Source organism: Nomascus leucogenys, chromosome 14, assembly GCF_006542625.1.
Source record: "Nomascus leucogenys isolate Asia chromosome 14, Asia_NLE_v1, whole genome shotgun sequence".
Classification (NCBI taxonomy): domain Eukaryota; kingdom Metazoa; phylum Chordata; class Mammalia; order Primates; family Hylobatidae; genus Nomascus; species Nomascus leucogenys.
Window position 1 is genome coordinate 29,184,652 of NC_044394.1, and position 15,265 is coordinate 29,199,916.

The window sequence follows — 15,265 nt, forward strand, 5'->3', positions numbered from 1 at the left end:
TCCTTTTCTATAAAAAACAGCAGGTGACCTTACCTACCCAGAAAAAAATTAAGTTTTAACAGTGCCTGCCTTACAATAAAATGTAGTGGTAAGCGATGTCCAAAAAAAGACGGTAACATTTTGATATAGAAAGTCTAATAACATACAGGTTATTTTACCACCACCCCCAAAAGAAAAGAAAAAAGCAACCAACATTTTTTCATGTAAGAATATTCTTAAAATGAAGTGTGAATGCTCATTTTAAAAATGTGTTTGTACTGCCTTCCATCTTAAATTTACCATTTGCTTATTTTATATGTTTGACAGTTATGAAATTTAAACCCCTGGAATAGTGAATTTTTTTTTTTTTTAAACAGAGTCTCGCTCTGTTGCCCAGGCTGGAGTGCAATAGTGGCACGATCTTGGCTCACTGCAACCTCCACCTCCCGGGTTCAAGCAGTTCTCCTGCCTCAGCCTCCCAAGTAGCTGGGATTACAGGCGCGTGCCACCATGCCCGGCTAATTTTTTGTATTTTTAGTAGAGAAAGGGTTTCACTGTGTTAGCCAGGATGGTCTCCATCTCCTGACCTCGTGATCTGCTCGCCTCGGATCCCAAAGTGCGGGGATTACAGGTGTGAGGCACTGCACCCTGCCTGAGCATCCCTTGAGTGTATTGTTTTTAAAATTCTATGCTCACTTCAGCAGCACATTATAAAATTTGGCAAGGTAAGAGGAGATTAGCATTGCCCCAGTACAAGGATGACACCCAAAATTAAATTCTGGTATCTAATAAGTAATTTCTAAATCAGAGAAGTTGACTAAAATAGATATTTTAAATCAACACTTTAAAAATGTCTTACTAGCCCGTAATTTTCAAAATTTGGAAAATTGTAAGGAACCAGGTGGACCTTAGACTTTGAATCTTCTTGTTTTATACCATGTTTTAATATTTTAATATTTTTATTGTAATCACACCAATAGTTTAAATCATGATTTGAGAATAGACTGAAATCTTGACATAGAATCAGTTCATAAATTTGTTTAAAAATGTAAAGATAATTTCATTTCCCAGATACAACTTTTTAAATGTCAATAACCTGTACTGTTTGTAAATTTTGCAATTTCAGTTTGTGCTGATATTTGCAGGTAACCTTCTGAAATTGTAAATTAAATTATCCCAATTTTGTCTTAGGTACTTTGTTGCCTAATGGTCTTGCTATAATTTTTTTTTTTTTAAGGATTATTTACGTTGCTACAACCTGTACTGATTAATTTTGATTTTTTGGTTTTCAACTCTAGGAGTCTCTACCACCCGTCCAGTTTGACTGGAGTAGCAGTGGCCTTACTAACCCTTTAGATGGTACGTCTCTCCGTAGAGCCTCTAGCACCAGAGCTAGAGTTAAGAAAGCTACAAAGTTCAGACAAACTTCTCTCTGCTGATTTCCTTTTTTGTTTGAACATAACTTATTCTTATCTTTGGAAATTCAGGCTTTCTTTCTGAATAGTAATTGCTCAAGAAACCAGCCGTTACTATTATCAACAGTATTAATGTCCAAATATAGGTAATAGTAGTTAGGTAAAATTTTAGTTTCTTTATCTTAAGTCAAAAGTAAGCTTCTTTATTTTTTACAAATATCTAGGTAGTTTAAAAGATATTTTAGCTAGGACCAATTTACCTTGAATTTTTTTCTGTAAGTTTTAATTTATGGAATTTTCTTGGATGCAAAGTCTTGTGGCTAAAGGCTGCTTCAAAGCACAAAGCACAATTATTTAACCAAAAACAATGTGCATAGATCCATGTTTATTGACTCAAAGTAGTTTTTAGATTTAGTATTTTATAGAGCACCTACATGCAAATAGAAAATAAATTTCACGATCCTTTTCTAAAGCGTGTCTCCAAATGTTAGTAGGCAGTTCTAAAAATAATTGGTTTCACTTATGGCTTTAAAAGAAAATCCTCAAAAAGGAATAACTTATTTCAGTAACTTATTTCAGTTAAAATAAGTAACACACCAATGCTAGTTTCTAGTGTTGACACCACAAGTGTTAAGTGGATCCCAAGATGTAATTGCTCTTACTCCTTGTGCTTAAGTTGTTCGAGCCATTGTCTAAACACCTGTCATTGTCTAAATGGCAATTATTTTGCCATTGTAAAAAATCACTATCAGCTTGGCCTTATAGTGGGGTCCTAGGATATCTGGAAAGCATCCAATTGAATTAATATAGTGCTGAAGGAAAGCCTGGATGCACTTTTTGCTGTTGTCTGGTGTCTTCAGTCAAATCATCATGCTTTTTATTAACAAACAACTTCTTTAAAAATGTATACTATTTCTGATTACTGTTTCAGAGTTAAAGGGGAACAGTACAGCTTGAGGTTGCACATCAGGGTAGGGTAGTTACGACATTCTTTATTATGTTATTTTAAACTAAGTTAACACATTGGTGCATGTCCTGAAACTGACAACTTTGTCACTTTTTAAAAAGCATTAATTAGAAACCAATATTACTAACATGAAAGATTGATTTGGGCATGTACAGTGATTTTTAATGTTGGGTTGAGATTAAAGTATTGTTTCCCTTTAACGGGTACGCATTCCTTTTGGTCTTTCTGGTATGGCTTCCAGTTTTGATTGAAGCAACTGAACTCCTAAAACCTTACTAAGTGTTACATTCTTTACATTGTACATGAGAAAATGTACATTGAATTGTTACTTTAGAAATGTCCTTAGTAATGAAAAACTAATACTGTACACATTGTTTTAATGTTGATTTTTAAAATGTGTAATGATTACTAATTATAACCTGCATGTTCAAGTGTGTGTCTTACCCCTTTTTACACATAACCCCTCCTCCCTTGGCTTACCTTCTGTGTGGCTGCCTACCAACACGGTCACTGAATTTCAAGCTAGTGGAGGTTCCACTCTTCTGAACCTTGATTTCTTTGGGCCCGTGGATGACAGTAGCTCTAGCAGCAGCACCACAATCCCAGGTCAGCAGAGTGTTAAAACCACAATTCCAGTTATTTACTAAAAGCATGACCACATCACTTGACTTTCCTATAAACAAGGAAACAAGTAGATTGTATTCTCTATAATGTCTTTTTAATACTTTTCTTTCATCTGTTGTTATTTTATAGTATCTGATTACAAAAAAATGACTTAGTGAAATGTATTTCAAGGAAAACTTTCTCAGAGTGTAATATTCAAAGCTGAAAGTAGTTTCTAGGAATAAAACATCCCTAATGTCCTTAGAGAGTTAAAAGCAGGGCTGTTGGTTTTTTTTTCTTCTAAGTGGAAAATGTGATATTTTATATGCTTATTTTTACAAGCATATTCTATAAAGCCATTTGAAAAAAATACAAGTTTAGAGATAGAATATTTTCGTATACAAAGATGACTTTACATTGTAGTGCCTGTAATAATATAACCTTTACAAATTCCAGCATTCAATTAGTTATTAGTGCTGCTAAATATATAATTGGGTTCCAAAATGTTGGAGTCTAGCACTAAGTATATAGTCCCACATAGAACTATTTCTGTTTTTATGTAGCTCCTAAATAGAAAGTATACTGTTAGTTTTCCATGGGGAAAAAATGTTACAAAAGTTAATAGTAGAAAATAATTGCTATGAGATACTAAAAGCTAGAAATTAAAACTTACTGGAGTGCCTGTTAATGTTCAGCCCTGCAAAAGTTCAGTTCATTGACCAAAGGACTAATGTACTTTGTCATTTTCTAACTGAATAAAAGATTAAAATTATAATGGCATTTTTATGTTTACATTTTATTCAATATTATTTTAATAACTGTTATCCCAACATGTGATCTGGTAATCATGTCCGTTGATCACCAGACAGCTGTTGAGGTGCCATAGAGATGCCCATGCCCAGAATGCATAGTGAGAGTCCCTTTCTGTCCCCACTAGTGGCCAGTTTCACAACTAGCCTGGTTCCTGAGAATTCACTGGTTTTGTGCTATTCCACTAGATAGTGCTACCACCCACTTCCAACAGTTGAGCAGCCATGATGGGCTATGGATGGGGGAGACTAACAAACAGTCAGCTCAGAGTGAACCTGGGAACCAGGATGCCCTTCTTTAGATCTGGTTATGGAAATCTGATTCTGCTGCAGGGAAGTTCCAAGGTCATTTGGTATAGAATGACTGGATTCCTCAAATCCAAGCCCCTGGTTACTCTTACTGTTTTCAAGATTTTGCAAGCATATAAAAAACCAATCTGTCTGGTTTTGACTTCAAAATGATATTGTACTATTTACTTAAATTACTTCTAAATTTACATTTGATCTGTGCAATGACCTGGGTGAGCTAATTGTCTGACATTTTAGAATACTTACTGGGGGGTAGGAGGGACAACCGAAAATATGTATATCTTTTTGTTACTGTATTCCCAAGAATTATTAAGCTCCCATTTTAAATTTGCTCTCAGCTTTGTTTTGTCATAAACTGTATTATAATTTGAATGAGGTCACTGTTTTTCTTTTGGATCCCTGAAAACCTGGTTTAAATTTAATTTTTGGTTACATTTCAAACTCATTTAAAAACCATTCATAGGAACACAAATAACGTGGCTATATAAAGAAGTACAGAAATGACCTGATAATCAGGCTCAGTGTACACAGCTGCGAGAAGAGCAAGCTGTTTCAGAAGCTTAGAGCTGTAATGGAAGTGAAATCAGCATGGTCAAATGTAGTTTTCATTACTTTGGAGCCTTTTAAATATTTTTGTTCAATATTTTCATTAATATGCTCTAGCTGCTATATAAATTTGATTACTATATATTTGCTTTGGCTTCTTTTTATTGCTATTGGGTTTTGTTAAAAGTTACCATCAAGCTACAGGTATCAACACCTTCCTTAGTATTCCATTTCACCACTTGCTTGCATTTTTTCTGACTTGTTTCTGGGAAAGTCATTTCGTCTTAGCTTGCGGTTATTTAATTATTTTGTGTGTGAGACTTAGGAGGTTGGCATAGAACTTGGTTGGCTAGCTTTAGTTATGTAACTAAACCATGTCTCATTAAGGCTCTGTTAAAAAAAAAAACTTCCATTAAAAAAATTACTCTCCAATTATTGTAGTAAATAGATGTCTTGTTTTTGAAAAATCTAATCATAGTTTTGGGGAGTTTTTGGTGTGGTGGTAGTTATTTGGGGGTGTGATTTTGTTCTTTTTTTTTTTTAATCTGCCACTTTACTGTTTGACAGTCAAGTGGCCAGTATTTTATAAACCCAACTAAGTTTTTACTAGCACTTTCCTATTGCCAGTCAGAATGCAGTTATTTATTCTGCCTTATACACTAGACAGCAACTTAAATTTTGTGGTTGCTGGAATCTAGCCTTTAGAGAGGGAAGTACTTTGGGCTCATTTAGTCCCTTTACAGACATATACAATTTTTTACATTTTAATTGCAACTCATATTCTTATTACAGGAACACAAAGGAAAGTCCTTTTAAAGTATATTTTGAAAGCGTACCTTAATGAAATATTGAGAACTTGGGAGAGTCAATATACATTTTCTATAGCCTTCCTCCCTTGTTAGACTTCGTAACTGTGGAAGTCGCTTTTGCTTGTCTGATTTCTGTAAACATCTGAGATCTGTGTTTACTTCTGTAAAGTTGGTTAATAGAAGTCAGTTTCTGATTTAATTTTTTAATTTAATATGTTAAGTATCTTAAAAGGAAAAAACTTGTTAATCTAAATAAATGCATTTATATATAAGTTATTTATATATAACTTGATCTGCTGATCTTACAGGGCATTTTTTTAAAGAAATAGTAAGTAAAAATTGCAGAAGCTGTAAGACATTCTTCCTTAGAATTTTGCTTTGCTGTTACGCCCTGCAACTCATGAACTTTTTTTCTCAAGTTATTTGCTGGTACCAGGACAGTGTAGGATTAAAAACTTTTTTTTTTACTCTGAATATCTTTATTATCCAAAGTGTAACTTAAGTTTAAAATATTTAAACTGTTCTTTTTAATGTTATTGTTGTCATCATTGCTATAAATCTGTATTACATGAGAAATATACAAAGTTATATATATTTTAATGAAGTCAGATGGAGATTTTTTAAATCAATTTTTGCAATAAATCTAACCCTCTGAGCTTCCTTTTGAATTACTCTAACAAGATATTTGAACTAATGACTACCAGATTCAGATATGAGACTACAGAAATATAATTAACCCTGTAGACAAGAATTTTCATTTTGTTCAAAAGTAGTACTTTTACTCACCTTTTCTAAAAATCTTTTACCCTCCCCACCTCTAACCTGAAGAAAGAGCTATGTGGTATATGTTTATGATTAGTCCTTAGTCATGATATATTTAAACTAACCAGATCATTTACCATGTTTGAGACTTTATATTAGCTTCTAAATCTTTTTCTGTGGAAGAAAATGGAGAAAAAATAAGGAAGTGAGGAAACAGGAAAATTTTTAAAATGAGATTAGTTAATTGAAAAATGGGGTGTCACATCATGTGCATTCTATTTATAAAACATTGATAATTTTATATCACATCCTAATCCAATTTGGGGGAGTTTTCTATAGCAGATAGAAATTTTAGAAGTATTTGGGTAGCATCTGCCACATAAATGCTAGCTTAAGGATATATTCATTCCAAAATGGAATTTGAAAAGTATTTTCCTGTTTTATAAAAACTCCAAAAAGTAGAGTTTATAATTTAAATGCAGTATTGCAGTGTTCTAAAGATATGTTCTATTTGTAAAAGACTCAGATGTTTACAGAATACTGCCTTTTGCATCTTGGATTGTGGCTAACTGGGTAACCTATTGCAGCCTGCCATCACTGACTATCATTTTATACTATAAGGTGTGGATCCGGAGTTGTATGAGTTAACAACTTCTAAGCTGGAAATCTCCACCTCAAGCCTCAAAGTGACTGATGCATTTGCAAGACTCATGTCTACAGTAGAGAAGACAAGCACATCTACCAGGTAAATAGTTAGTGTCAATTATACCCACATTTTGAATTCTGAGATAAAACGGCCCAAAGGAAAAAGCACGTAAGTTGACAGCATTTCAGTATATTGTATTACAACTTGCTTGATAAGTCAGTCGATGCCCAAGTCCAGAAAATATTATCAAATTATGTTTAATTATGAACTTTATTAGAACAGGATTATTTCATAAGAGATTGGCCAAGGCTGACAGATGTGGTTTTCTTCCCCCACCCCCTGCTCCTGCCTCCCCACTTTGTAGAGACTAATTCTGATTAAGTATTGTGATCATAAAGCCGTTATAGAAACACTCTCCCTTTCTCTTCATAATTACTGAGAAGATCATCTTTGAGAACCCAGTTTTGTAATCCTGGAGTCACCTAGGCTGATCTTTTTACTTGCAGGCTAAGATGGTTCTTGGAATTTTCATTGACATGCACCTCTGATTTGGGAGGTAAAGCCTTACTTTACCAAGCTTTCTAGAAGCCCCTTCAGAGGCATGGCCTATCGAAGAGCAATTACCATCTCCCTGTGTTGGAACTAAAGGCACGGAATGTCACTCAGGCCATGTGTTTGCAATTCAGAAAATCTTTAGTTTCATATGATTAGGCTGGTACAATCCATTGCTTTGAGTTATTGTTAACCATAAGACTAAGCCAGTTTCTAACAGGAAGATATAATTCTGAACCAGGAAATCACTAGTGCAAAAGCAAATACTGGTTGATTGACACACCACCTCTGCTGTCTCAAATCCGTGATTCATCAGCATTTTAAAGTGGAACTATTTACCTATTAGTTGCCTACTTTGAAAGAAGTGTGATAGCTCTTTCTCCTGAATAAATACACGCCAATCACATGTTAAATTCAGGTTTATATTTTAAATAGATTCTTCAATAGAAAGACATCCATTTAAAAAAAACCTTTTTTATTGTGAATAATAAATGTTTATCTCTCAACTTTAGCTTGAATTATCATACTGTCTTTTAAACTTTGTTTGCTTTTATTCCCCCAGATTTTTCTTATTGCCTTTAATATGTATAATTATGAAATACATTATTATACATTAAACTACCCTTAACTTTTCCCTAGAATGGCTTTGTAGCATGTAAATCCTTGTTTGCCAGTTCTCTCCATTGTTCTCATTGCCCCATGTCTTTGCAGTATGCCACCTGGCATTGCCAAAGCCTCGTCTTCAATGAACCTACTTGTAAATGTGGCTATGTGGATTTTTTCTAATTTTTTCTCTTTCCAAATAAATCACTTCTTCAAAGTCAAACTCCTCTCATAGAAAAAAATGGATGAGAAATTTGTATATGTTAACTAAAAGCTAACACACATTTGACTTAAAAACCAAAAAGGATGCTTTTATTGTTTGGGTTTCCCCCTGCTATTTTTAGGACAACCCTTTCTGGGACAGCTCTACTCTTTCCTTGTTTCCCCTGCAGTCTCACTGACCAAAGAACTATAGAAGTTTTGAAAATCCCAATGATGAGAATTCGTTTTGTGCCATTAGGAGGAGCTCTAAACCACGTTAACTTGCTCTCCTAATTCATCAACTCATCCTTGAAACATGCTGAATCTAGAGAACTCTTCCAAGCCCTATCACTTTAAGAAGCTATTTTCATTTTTTCTCTTATTCTATAGTAATAGAGAAGGAACTAATAATGTATCCTGGAGTTAATGTCTGCTAATTCTGTATTGAGTTACTCGCTAGGACCTGTCCAGCATCATTTTTAAAACAAAATAAATTGGAAAGAACAAGTTGCCAACTTCGTATTTTCTGTTTTGAGAAATGTCATTTAAAAATGATAAAAAATACAAAGGCCCACAAGTCTTAAAATACAGTAAAATGTCCCAACGAGTGATTCTCAATTGTACAGAGCAGAGACAGGCTGGTGGCATAATTTCAGAAAGCATTTTTAGTATCTTATTTTTAGGTTTTCTTTCATTTTTCTCTTGAATAAAGTAAACTGCAAAAAATAAAGCTCAGCAAAATCTTCTTGGCTATTGACAATAAGCAGAAGATAAAGTGAAAAGGCATTGTGATAGACTATAGGGTAAGAAGGAGTTGAACAGTGGTCAAGGTAGAGGAAATTTGACATGGACCAAACAATATCCAGTACTCTTTACTAAGTGCCTTTGAATGTCTCAGGGAATTTATATGTGCTCTTCTCTTTTGGAACACAGGTTGTGAAAGTGACTTCTCACTTTGAGTTTTTTAAAGAAATGCAAGTTCTTAGTTTTAAAATAGTTCCATCTTCTTGCCTACCTTTCCTAATATGGAGGAAAATTACTTCCTATTCTAAATCACTGCTAATTAGTGACAGCTAGTTAGTAGCCATAGACCTGTAACTGAAGTTTATGCAGGTCAAAGAAATAGTACCAAAATATAGATCTTTATTCTTTTTTAGGCCTTTTTATTGAGATAAAAATTTATAATTCACTCAGGTGTTCAATTCACTGGTTTTTAGTATATTCACAAGGTTGTGCAACCATCATCACTATCTAATTCCAAAACATTTTTATCATCCCAAAAAGGAACCCTGTACCCATTAGTAGTCACTCCTTATCCCTCTCTTTCCCCAGGCCCTGGCAACTACTAATCTGCTTTCTGTCTCTATGGATTTGTCTTTTCTGGTTATTTCATATAGATGGAATTCTACAGTCTGCAGCCTTTTGTGTCTGGGTTTTGCTTAGCATTCTGTTCTCAAGTTCATTCATATTGTAGTATGTATCCGTATTTGTTTTTTGGCTGCATAATATTTCATGGGAAATAGCACATTTTGCTTTTCCATTAATCAGTTGATAATTGGGTTGTTTTCACTTTTTGACTATTATGAGTAATGTTGCTGCTATGAACACTTGTGTATACATTTTTGTGTGCACAAATGTTTCTAATTCTCTTAGGAGTGGAATGGCTGTGTTATATAGGAACTCTAACTTTTTTGGGGAACTGCCAAACTTTTCCAAAGTGATGGCACCATTTTACGTTCCCACCAATAATATACATTCCAAGTTCTCCACATTCGTACCAACACTTATTATTGGTCTTTTTGGTTATAGCCATCCCAGTGGGTTTAAAGTGGTGTGACATTTTTGTTTGCATTTCCCTGATAGCTAATGATGTTGAGCATCTTTTCATGTGTTTATCGACTATTTGTATATCTTCTGTGGAGAAATATCTGTTCAGATCCTTTGCCTTTTTTGGTTTTGTTTTGTTTTAGTAGAGACAAGGTCTCAGTATGTTGCTCCAGGCTGGTCTTGAACTCTTGAGCTCAAGCTATCTCCCTCCTCAGCCTCCCAAAGTATTGAGATTACAGGCATGAGCCACTGTGCCCAGCCATTTGCCTATATTTTAATTGGATAATTTGTCTTTTGTTAGGTTGTAAGATTTTTAAGTATATTCTGGATACTAAGCCTTTAGCAGAGAAATGATTTGAAGATATCTTCTCCAATTCTGCAGGTTGTCTTTTCATTATCTTGATAGTATTTGATGCACAAAAGCTTTTAATTTTGATAAGATCTAATTTTTCTTGTGATTTAGGTGTCATATCCAAGAAATCATTGCCCAATTCATGGTCACAAAGATTTATACCTAGATTTTCTCCTAAGAGTTTTATAGTTTCAACTCTTACCTTTAGGTCTTTAATCCATTTTGAATTAATTTATGTATATGGTATGAGGTAGGAGTCCACATTCATTCTTGTGCAGGTGGATATCTAGTTGTCTGAAAACTGTTGAAACGATTTCCCCCACTGAAAGGTCTTGGCACATTTGTCAAAAACAAAAATTAAACAATTGATCATGTTTTTTTCCTGGGCTGTCAATTATATTCCATTGACAAAAAGGATAAATCTTCACTAGAGAGAAATAGATCAAAATTAGGTCACTGCCTTTGAAAAATAATCATGATATAACTTTTATTTTCAAATTCTCCTTAAGTGTTTACTTCTTCCCATATTCTAAGAAGACTAGCTCACACCCATGCACAATGAGCACAGATAAATGCACAAACTATGAACTGTGTAAACTTGTTTTTATTTTAAAATATAATTTCATATTGCCTCTGAAATAAGGCAATTGTTTAAAACCCTAGAATAATCTTTACCAACTGTTTCTTAGGTAAAAACTTACTTTTTGCTGTCTGTTCCTATACCCAAACTGCACTCCACAAATGGGAAAGTCCATTTAGGTGCACATTTATTCACTGTTGTTTTAAATAACCATTTATCATTATAGAAGTAGTAAAGTATATTTTTAGAAAGTTAGGAAATCCAGACCAAAAAAAATTAAAAATGAAAGTATCACATTCTTACCATTCAGGATCACTATAATTCCTTAGTGTAATTCTTTCAGATCTTTTTCTATGCAAATACATATATGGGGGGGGGGTTCCACCAAAAATGAGATTTTAGAGTTCATAGTGAATTGAACCTAGTCTTAGTCAGTGATCTCTGTCAATTTCAGTGAGTTTTCATTTCGTCTACTTAGGCTATATTCAGATTTCTCCAACTATCCTTTCTTGGCTTTGTACAAACGAGTATTCAATTGAAGACTATTGTACCTGGCTGTTGGGGCTCTTAAGTCCCTTTCAACCTAGCATATCTCCTCATTCCTTCTGTTTTCTTATTAACAGTAGCTTGTATAAAGATTAGTATAGGTATCCTGCAGAATGTCCTAAAAGCTCTGGATTTGTCTGTTTGCTTCCTTCAAGTACTATTTGCTGTGTTCTCTATCTCCCTATTTTCCTGTAAATTGGAAATTATATCTAAAGGCTTGCTGAATTCAGGGTAAATATTTTGGCTAGAATGCATCCTAGGTGTTATATCACATCAGAAGATCCATACATCTGGTTGACTCCATTGTTAGTGGTGCTGATATTGACGATTGGTGAGAAACTGACCTTTTCCATTATACAGTTTCAGGTTTTCACTTGTCATGTATCTGGTTTTACTTTGGAATAATGCAGATATCCAGTTCCCCATCAAACATCCACATAATAGTTTTGCCACTATTTAAGTGCAATTAAAAATGTAGATTTTCATCAGAAAAAAATGTTGGATTCCTATTCCATTCTTCTAAGAACCTAGTACTGAATGCAGTATTTGGTTCATCTGCTATATGCCTGATGCTTTTTCCCTTTTGAAGAACTTTAGTCCTAAAAGTCGTTGGATGTTTCATTCATTCTGTAAAATCTTTTTATTTCAGTCTGGATTCAAAGTGGTAACAGAAAAGTCCTAGGAGTAAAAAAGCCTGTAGCTATCCTTCCTTTCTTGCTTTACCTCCTGGCTTCCTGCACCCCATCCAAGGAAAAGGAAACATTTAGGTCAAAGAAATAACTTGTGTCACATCTAAGAATATCAGCTATCCTTTACCATAAAAGAGAATTAGGCTTCTTATAATGAACAACTTGAAATGATTCTTGGTCTAAAGTGAATAATCTGTATAACTATTCCTTTAGTATATTTAATATCCCAGAAAAAATAAAGTTTGAATTGCAATCATGTGCTCAATTCGAGGCTCATTTGGCATTTTCTGTGGCTCACCTGCTGAGTAGACCTGGGTCACCAGGCATTTTCATGTCTGTGCTAGGCACCAAACTGCTTATTTCCCATATCGGGGGCCAGTGCAGCAAAATCTACTTCATCTACAGGACCGATAGGACTTGAGATTTCCCTCTCCCAGAGTTCCGTCCTGCCTGTGTACATGCACAACACCAGCAAACAGCCCTAGTGCTGCTGCTTTTGGACCTGCTGTCTACATCCCAACAGGCTGAGATTGGGTCTTCTGAGCTGAGAGCTTTCTCTCCTTGAATTCCCCATTGGGGATAAAGAAAGCCTGAGGTTAAAATGACTTAGTCTTTCCCTGGACATACTTTGTTTCAGGCTGAGGTAGTTTTAGGGGGTGGAGGAGCAGGGAAAAATCCAGTTAGGTGAAGTGTTACTAAGGCTTTGGCATTATATGTCTGCTTAGTAACATTTTAAAATTATGCCTGGGTAGATGCTTCTAGCCTAATGTAAAGGCTAGAAAGTACACAAGCTGTCTAGGTATGCATGTGAGTATCTGTGTGTGCATGCCTAGCTTTAATGAACATAAATAGGCCACATGTCACTCTTCATGAGATTTGGCATTTGGCACAGGAAGCACACTACACAAAAGTATTACAAGATTCAGGAACTAGCAGAGGAAAAAAAGTACTCAAGTCCCGACAGATTGCTAACTGTCTACCTTGAGAGTGGATTGTCTCCCATTTTACCTACAGCAAAGTCACATTAACACACTTGTCTTTTTTTCATTTGTCAATAGGAAACCGAAAAGAGAAGAGCACCTAAGTGAAGAAGCTATCAAGGTGATCGCTGGCCTTCCTGACTTAACATTCATGCATGCCAAGGTGTTGATGTTCCCAGCCACGTTAACACCTTCCACAAGCTCTCAAGAAAAAGCAGACTGATAACTATGTGAATTGGACAGTTTCTATTGCTTTTCCTTTTTTCCATCCCTTCCCTACCATCAAAAGCATACCTGCTCTAATTAAAAAAAAAAAAAATTCAAGTTCAGCTGATTTGTTGGTAAGCCGCACTAGAAAGGTATACATAGTAATGTATATTTATTTACATACTGAAGTCCTAAATTTATATTAGAAAAATGTAAATAATCGGGGGTAAACATTTTTGAAGATTTATTCTTTTTGTGTTGCTGGGGTGTATACATTTATGTCTTTGTGAAATACACTGGTGGTGTCCTTCTTACAAAACTTTTGAAATAAAAAAAAAACTCAAATCTTCACTGTCTGTGAAATCCCCTTCAGTCTTTTCAGATTGCATTGACTGTCCTCTTGATTTTTCATATTACATGTCAAATTACTTTTGCTATCATAAATAAGCTCCAAAGTCCCCCATTTAATTTTTTTTTTTTTTAATTTTGTGTATGATGGGTTTCAGATCTGGCTTTTGTTAACGTTTTGGGGCTTTTTTAATCTTTTCAATCTGGCGTATTGCTGTTTGACCTTTTGCAAGGTACTTAATCAATTGCTCTTTTGTTATAGGGTATGGATCCTTGTCAGAACTTGATTGGAGGGGTTTAAAGAGATTGTATCTGTTTAAAATCAGTTTGATTCAGAGAAGGACCAAATTATATGAATGTCTTACAATGGAATTTACTTGTTACTGATTTTTTTGTTCTATTGTACCACTATTTTTTGAGGATTTTGCACAGTGTAAAATGACATAATCATAGATTGCTATGGTTTAGGCTGTATATACAGTGAAAACTATGGGTTTTAAATGTTTGGGGAAATTCCTATGGAAAAAAGAGAGACATGTAGAAGAACCTCTAACAAGGTTAATGTGCATGCCCAAGGTCTTTTGAAATTTCAGTGTGTAAATTTCCTTTTAGCTTATACAAAAATAAAATAATTTAAAAGAAATTTAGCCTGGTGTCTGTACTTTGGTATGTGAGGAAAAATGTAATGAGTTTGAATGAGACGTTTTATTGAATATTAACATATTTCAATCCAGAGGAAATCTTTGGTAGGGCTTCTACTTTGTTGAAGCCAGGAGGAATTAGAATCTGGCCTATAAGAATTGGATCAGCACTTTTAGTAGCTGAGCTGTTTGTTTTTATATAGAACATGAGATCAGTAAAGAAATTCCCATGATTCATTATAATGTGTCTTCATCAGAGTATTGGCAAGGTTAAATAGGGATTTGTAGGGATTTTTTTTCTTTCCAAGAATATATAAGCATGAAATGAAGGTAGGCAGAAAAAGTCTAAAAATTTTAGAATATTATTAGATATTGCTTCAGCAAAAAGTCACATGACATTGCATCAGGAACAGGCAGTCAGCTGACAGTCGGCCTCATCCACTCTGGGAATGTGCCAGTGGAACTCCTGCACCTCTGTCGTTTGCAGATTCCTGTGTTGCCAGGGGATTACGCTGGCCATTGGAACGCTTGCCTGAGTGTAATGTAAGTATGGCCTGGAGTGACAAGATGCCTATCCAGTCCGTATCCCACCATTTCCCTAACTATTTAAAAAAAAAAAAAAAAAAAAGTTTGGTCTTTTTCAGAGAAACTTTCCTTCAAAATAATCCTAAGTTTTTAGTGTCCAGCAAACCTTTTGGATGGAAAAAGATGACTCGGAAAATTCCTTAGCAGAATTTTTTATGTTTCAGTAATTGAAGCATAAAGGGCTACTTCTATAGTACATTACAACTAAATTATAATGGCAAGTTTCACCAACCTAAGTTCACAGCCCACATGTTAACTGTGTTACCAAGAGAAAATTAATCAACATCTCTGAGCCTGAATTATCCATAA

General features: G+C 34.6%; 1 protein-coding gene and 1 non-coding gene across 3 annotated transcripts in view; both read left to right on the top strand.

The window, feature by feature from the left end:
• Positions 1–14,373, top strand: part of AFTPH (aftiphilin) — a 67,651-nt gene extending 53,278 nt beyond the window's left edge. Inside the window, exons 7-10 of one of the 2 annotated variants that reach the window (XM_003262456.3) lie at positions 1,278–1,338; positions 2,884–2,967; positions 6,821–6,944; positions 13,254–14,373. In XM_003262456.3, the coding sequence (XP_003262504.1) occupies positions 1,278–1,338; positions 2,884–2,967; positions 6,821–6,944; positions 13,254–13,398 (414 nt within the window). In that variant the 3' untranslated portion in view covers positions 13,399–14,373. The remainder of the gene's footprint in view (positions 1–1,277; positions 1,339–2,883; positions 2,968–6,820; positions 6,945–13,253) is intronic. The other variant, XM_030827444.1, reaches the window with a different exon arrangement.
• LOC115838436 lies at positions 669–773 on the top strand. The gene has a single exon (XR_004033463.1). It is a non-coding gene; the product is annotated as a U6 spliceosomal RNA (small nuclear RNA).
• Positions 14,374–15,265: the final 892 nt, after the last annotated feature.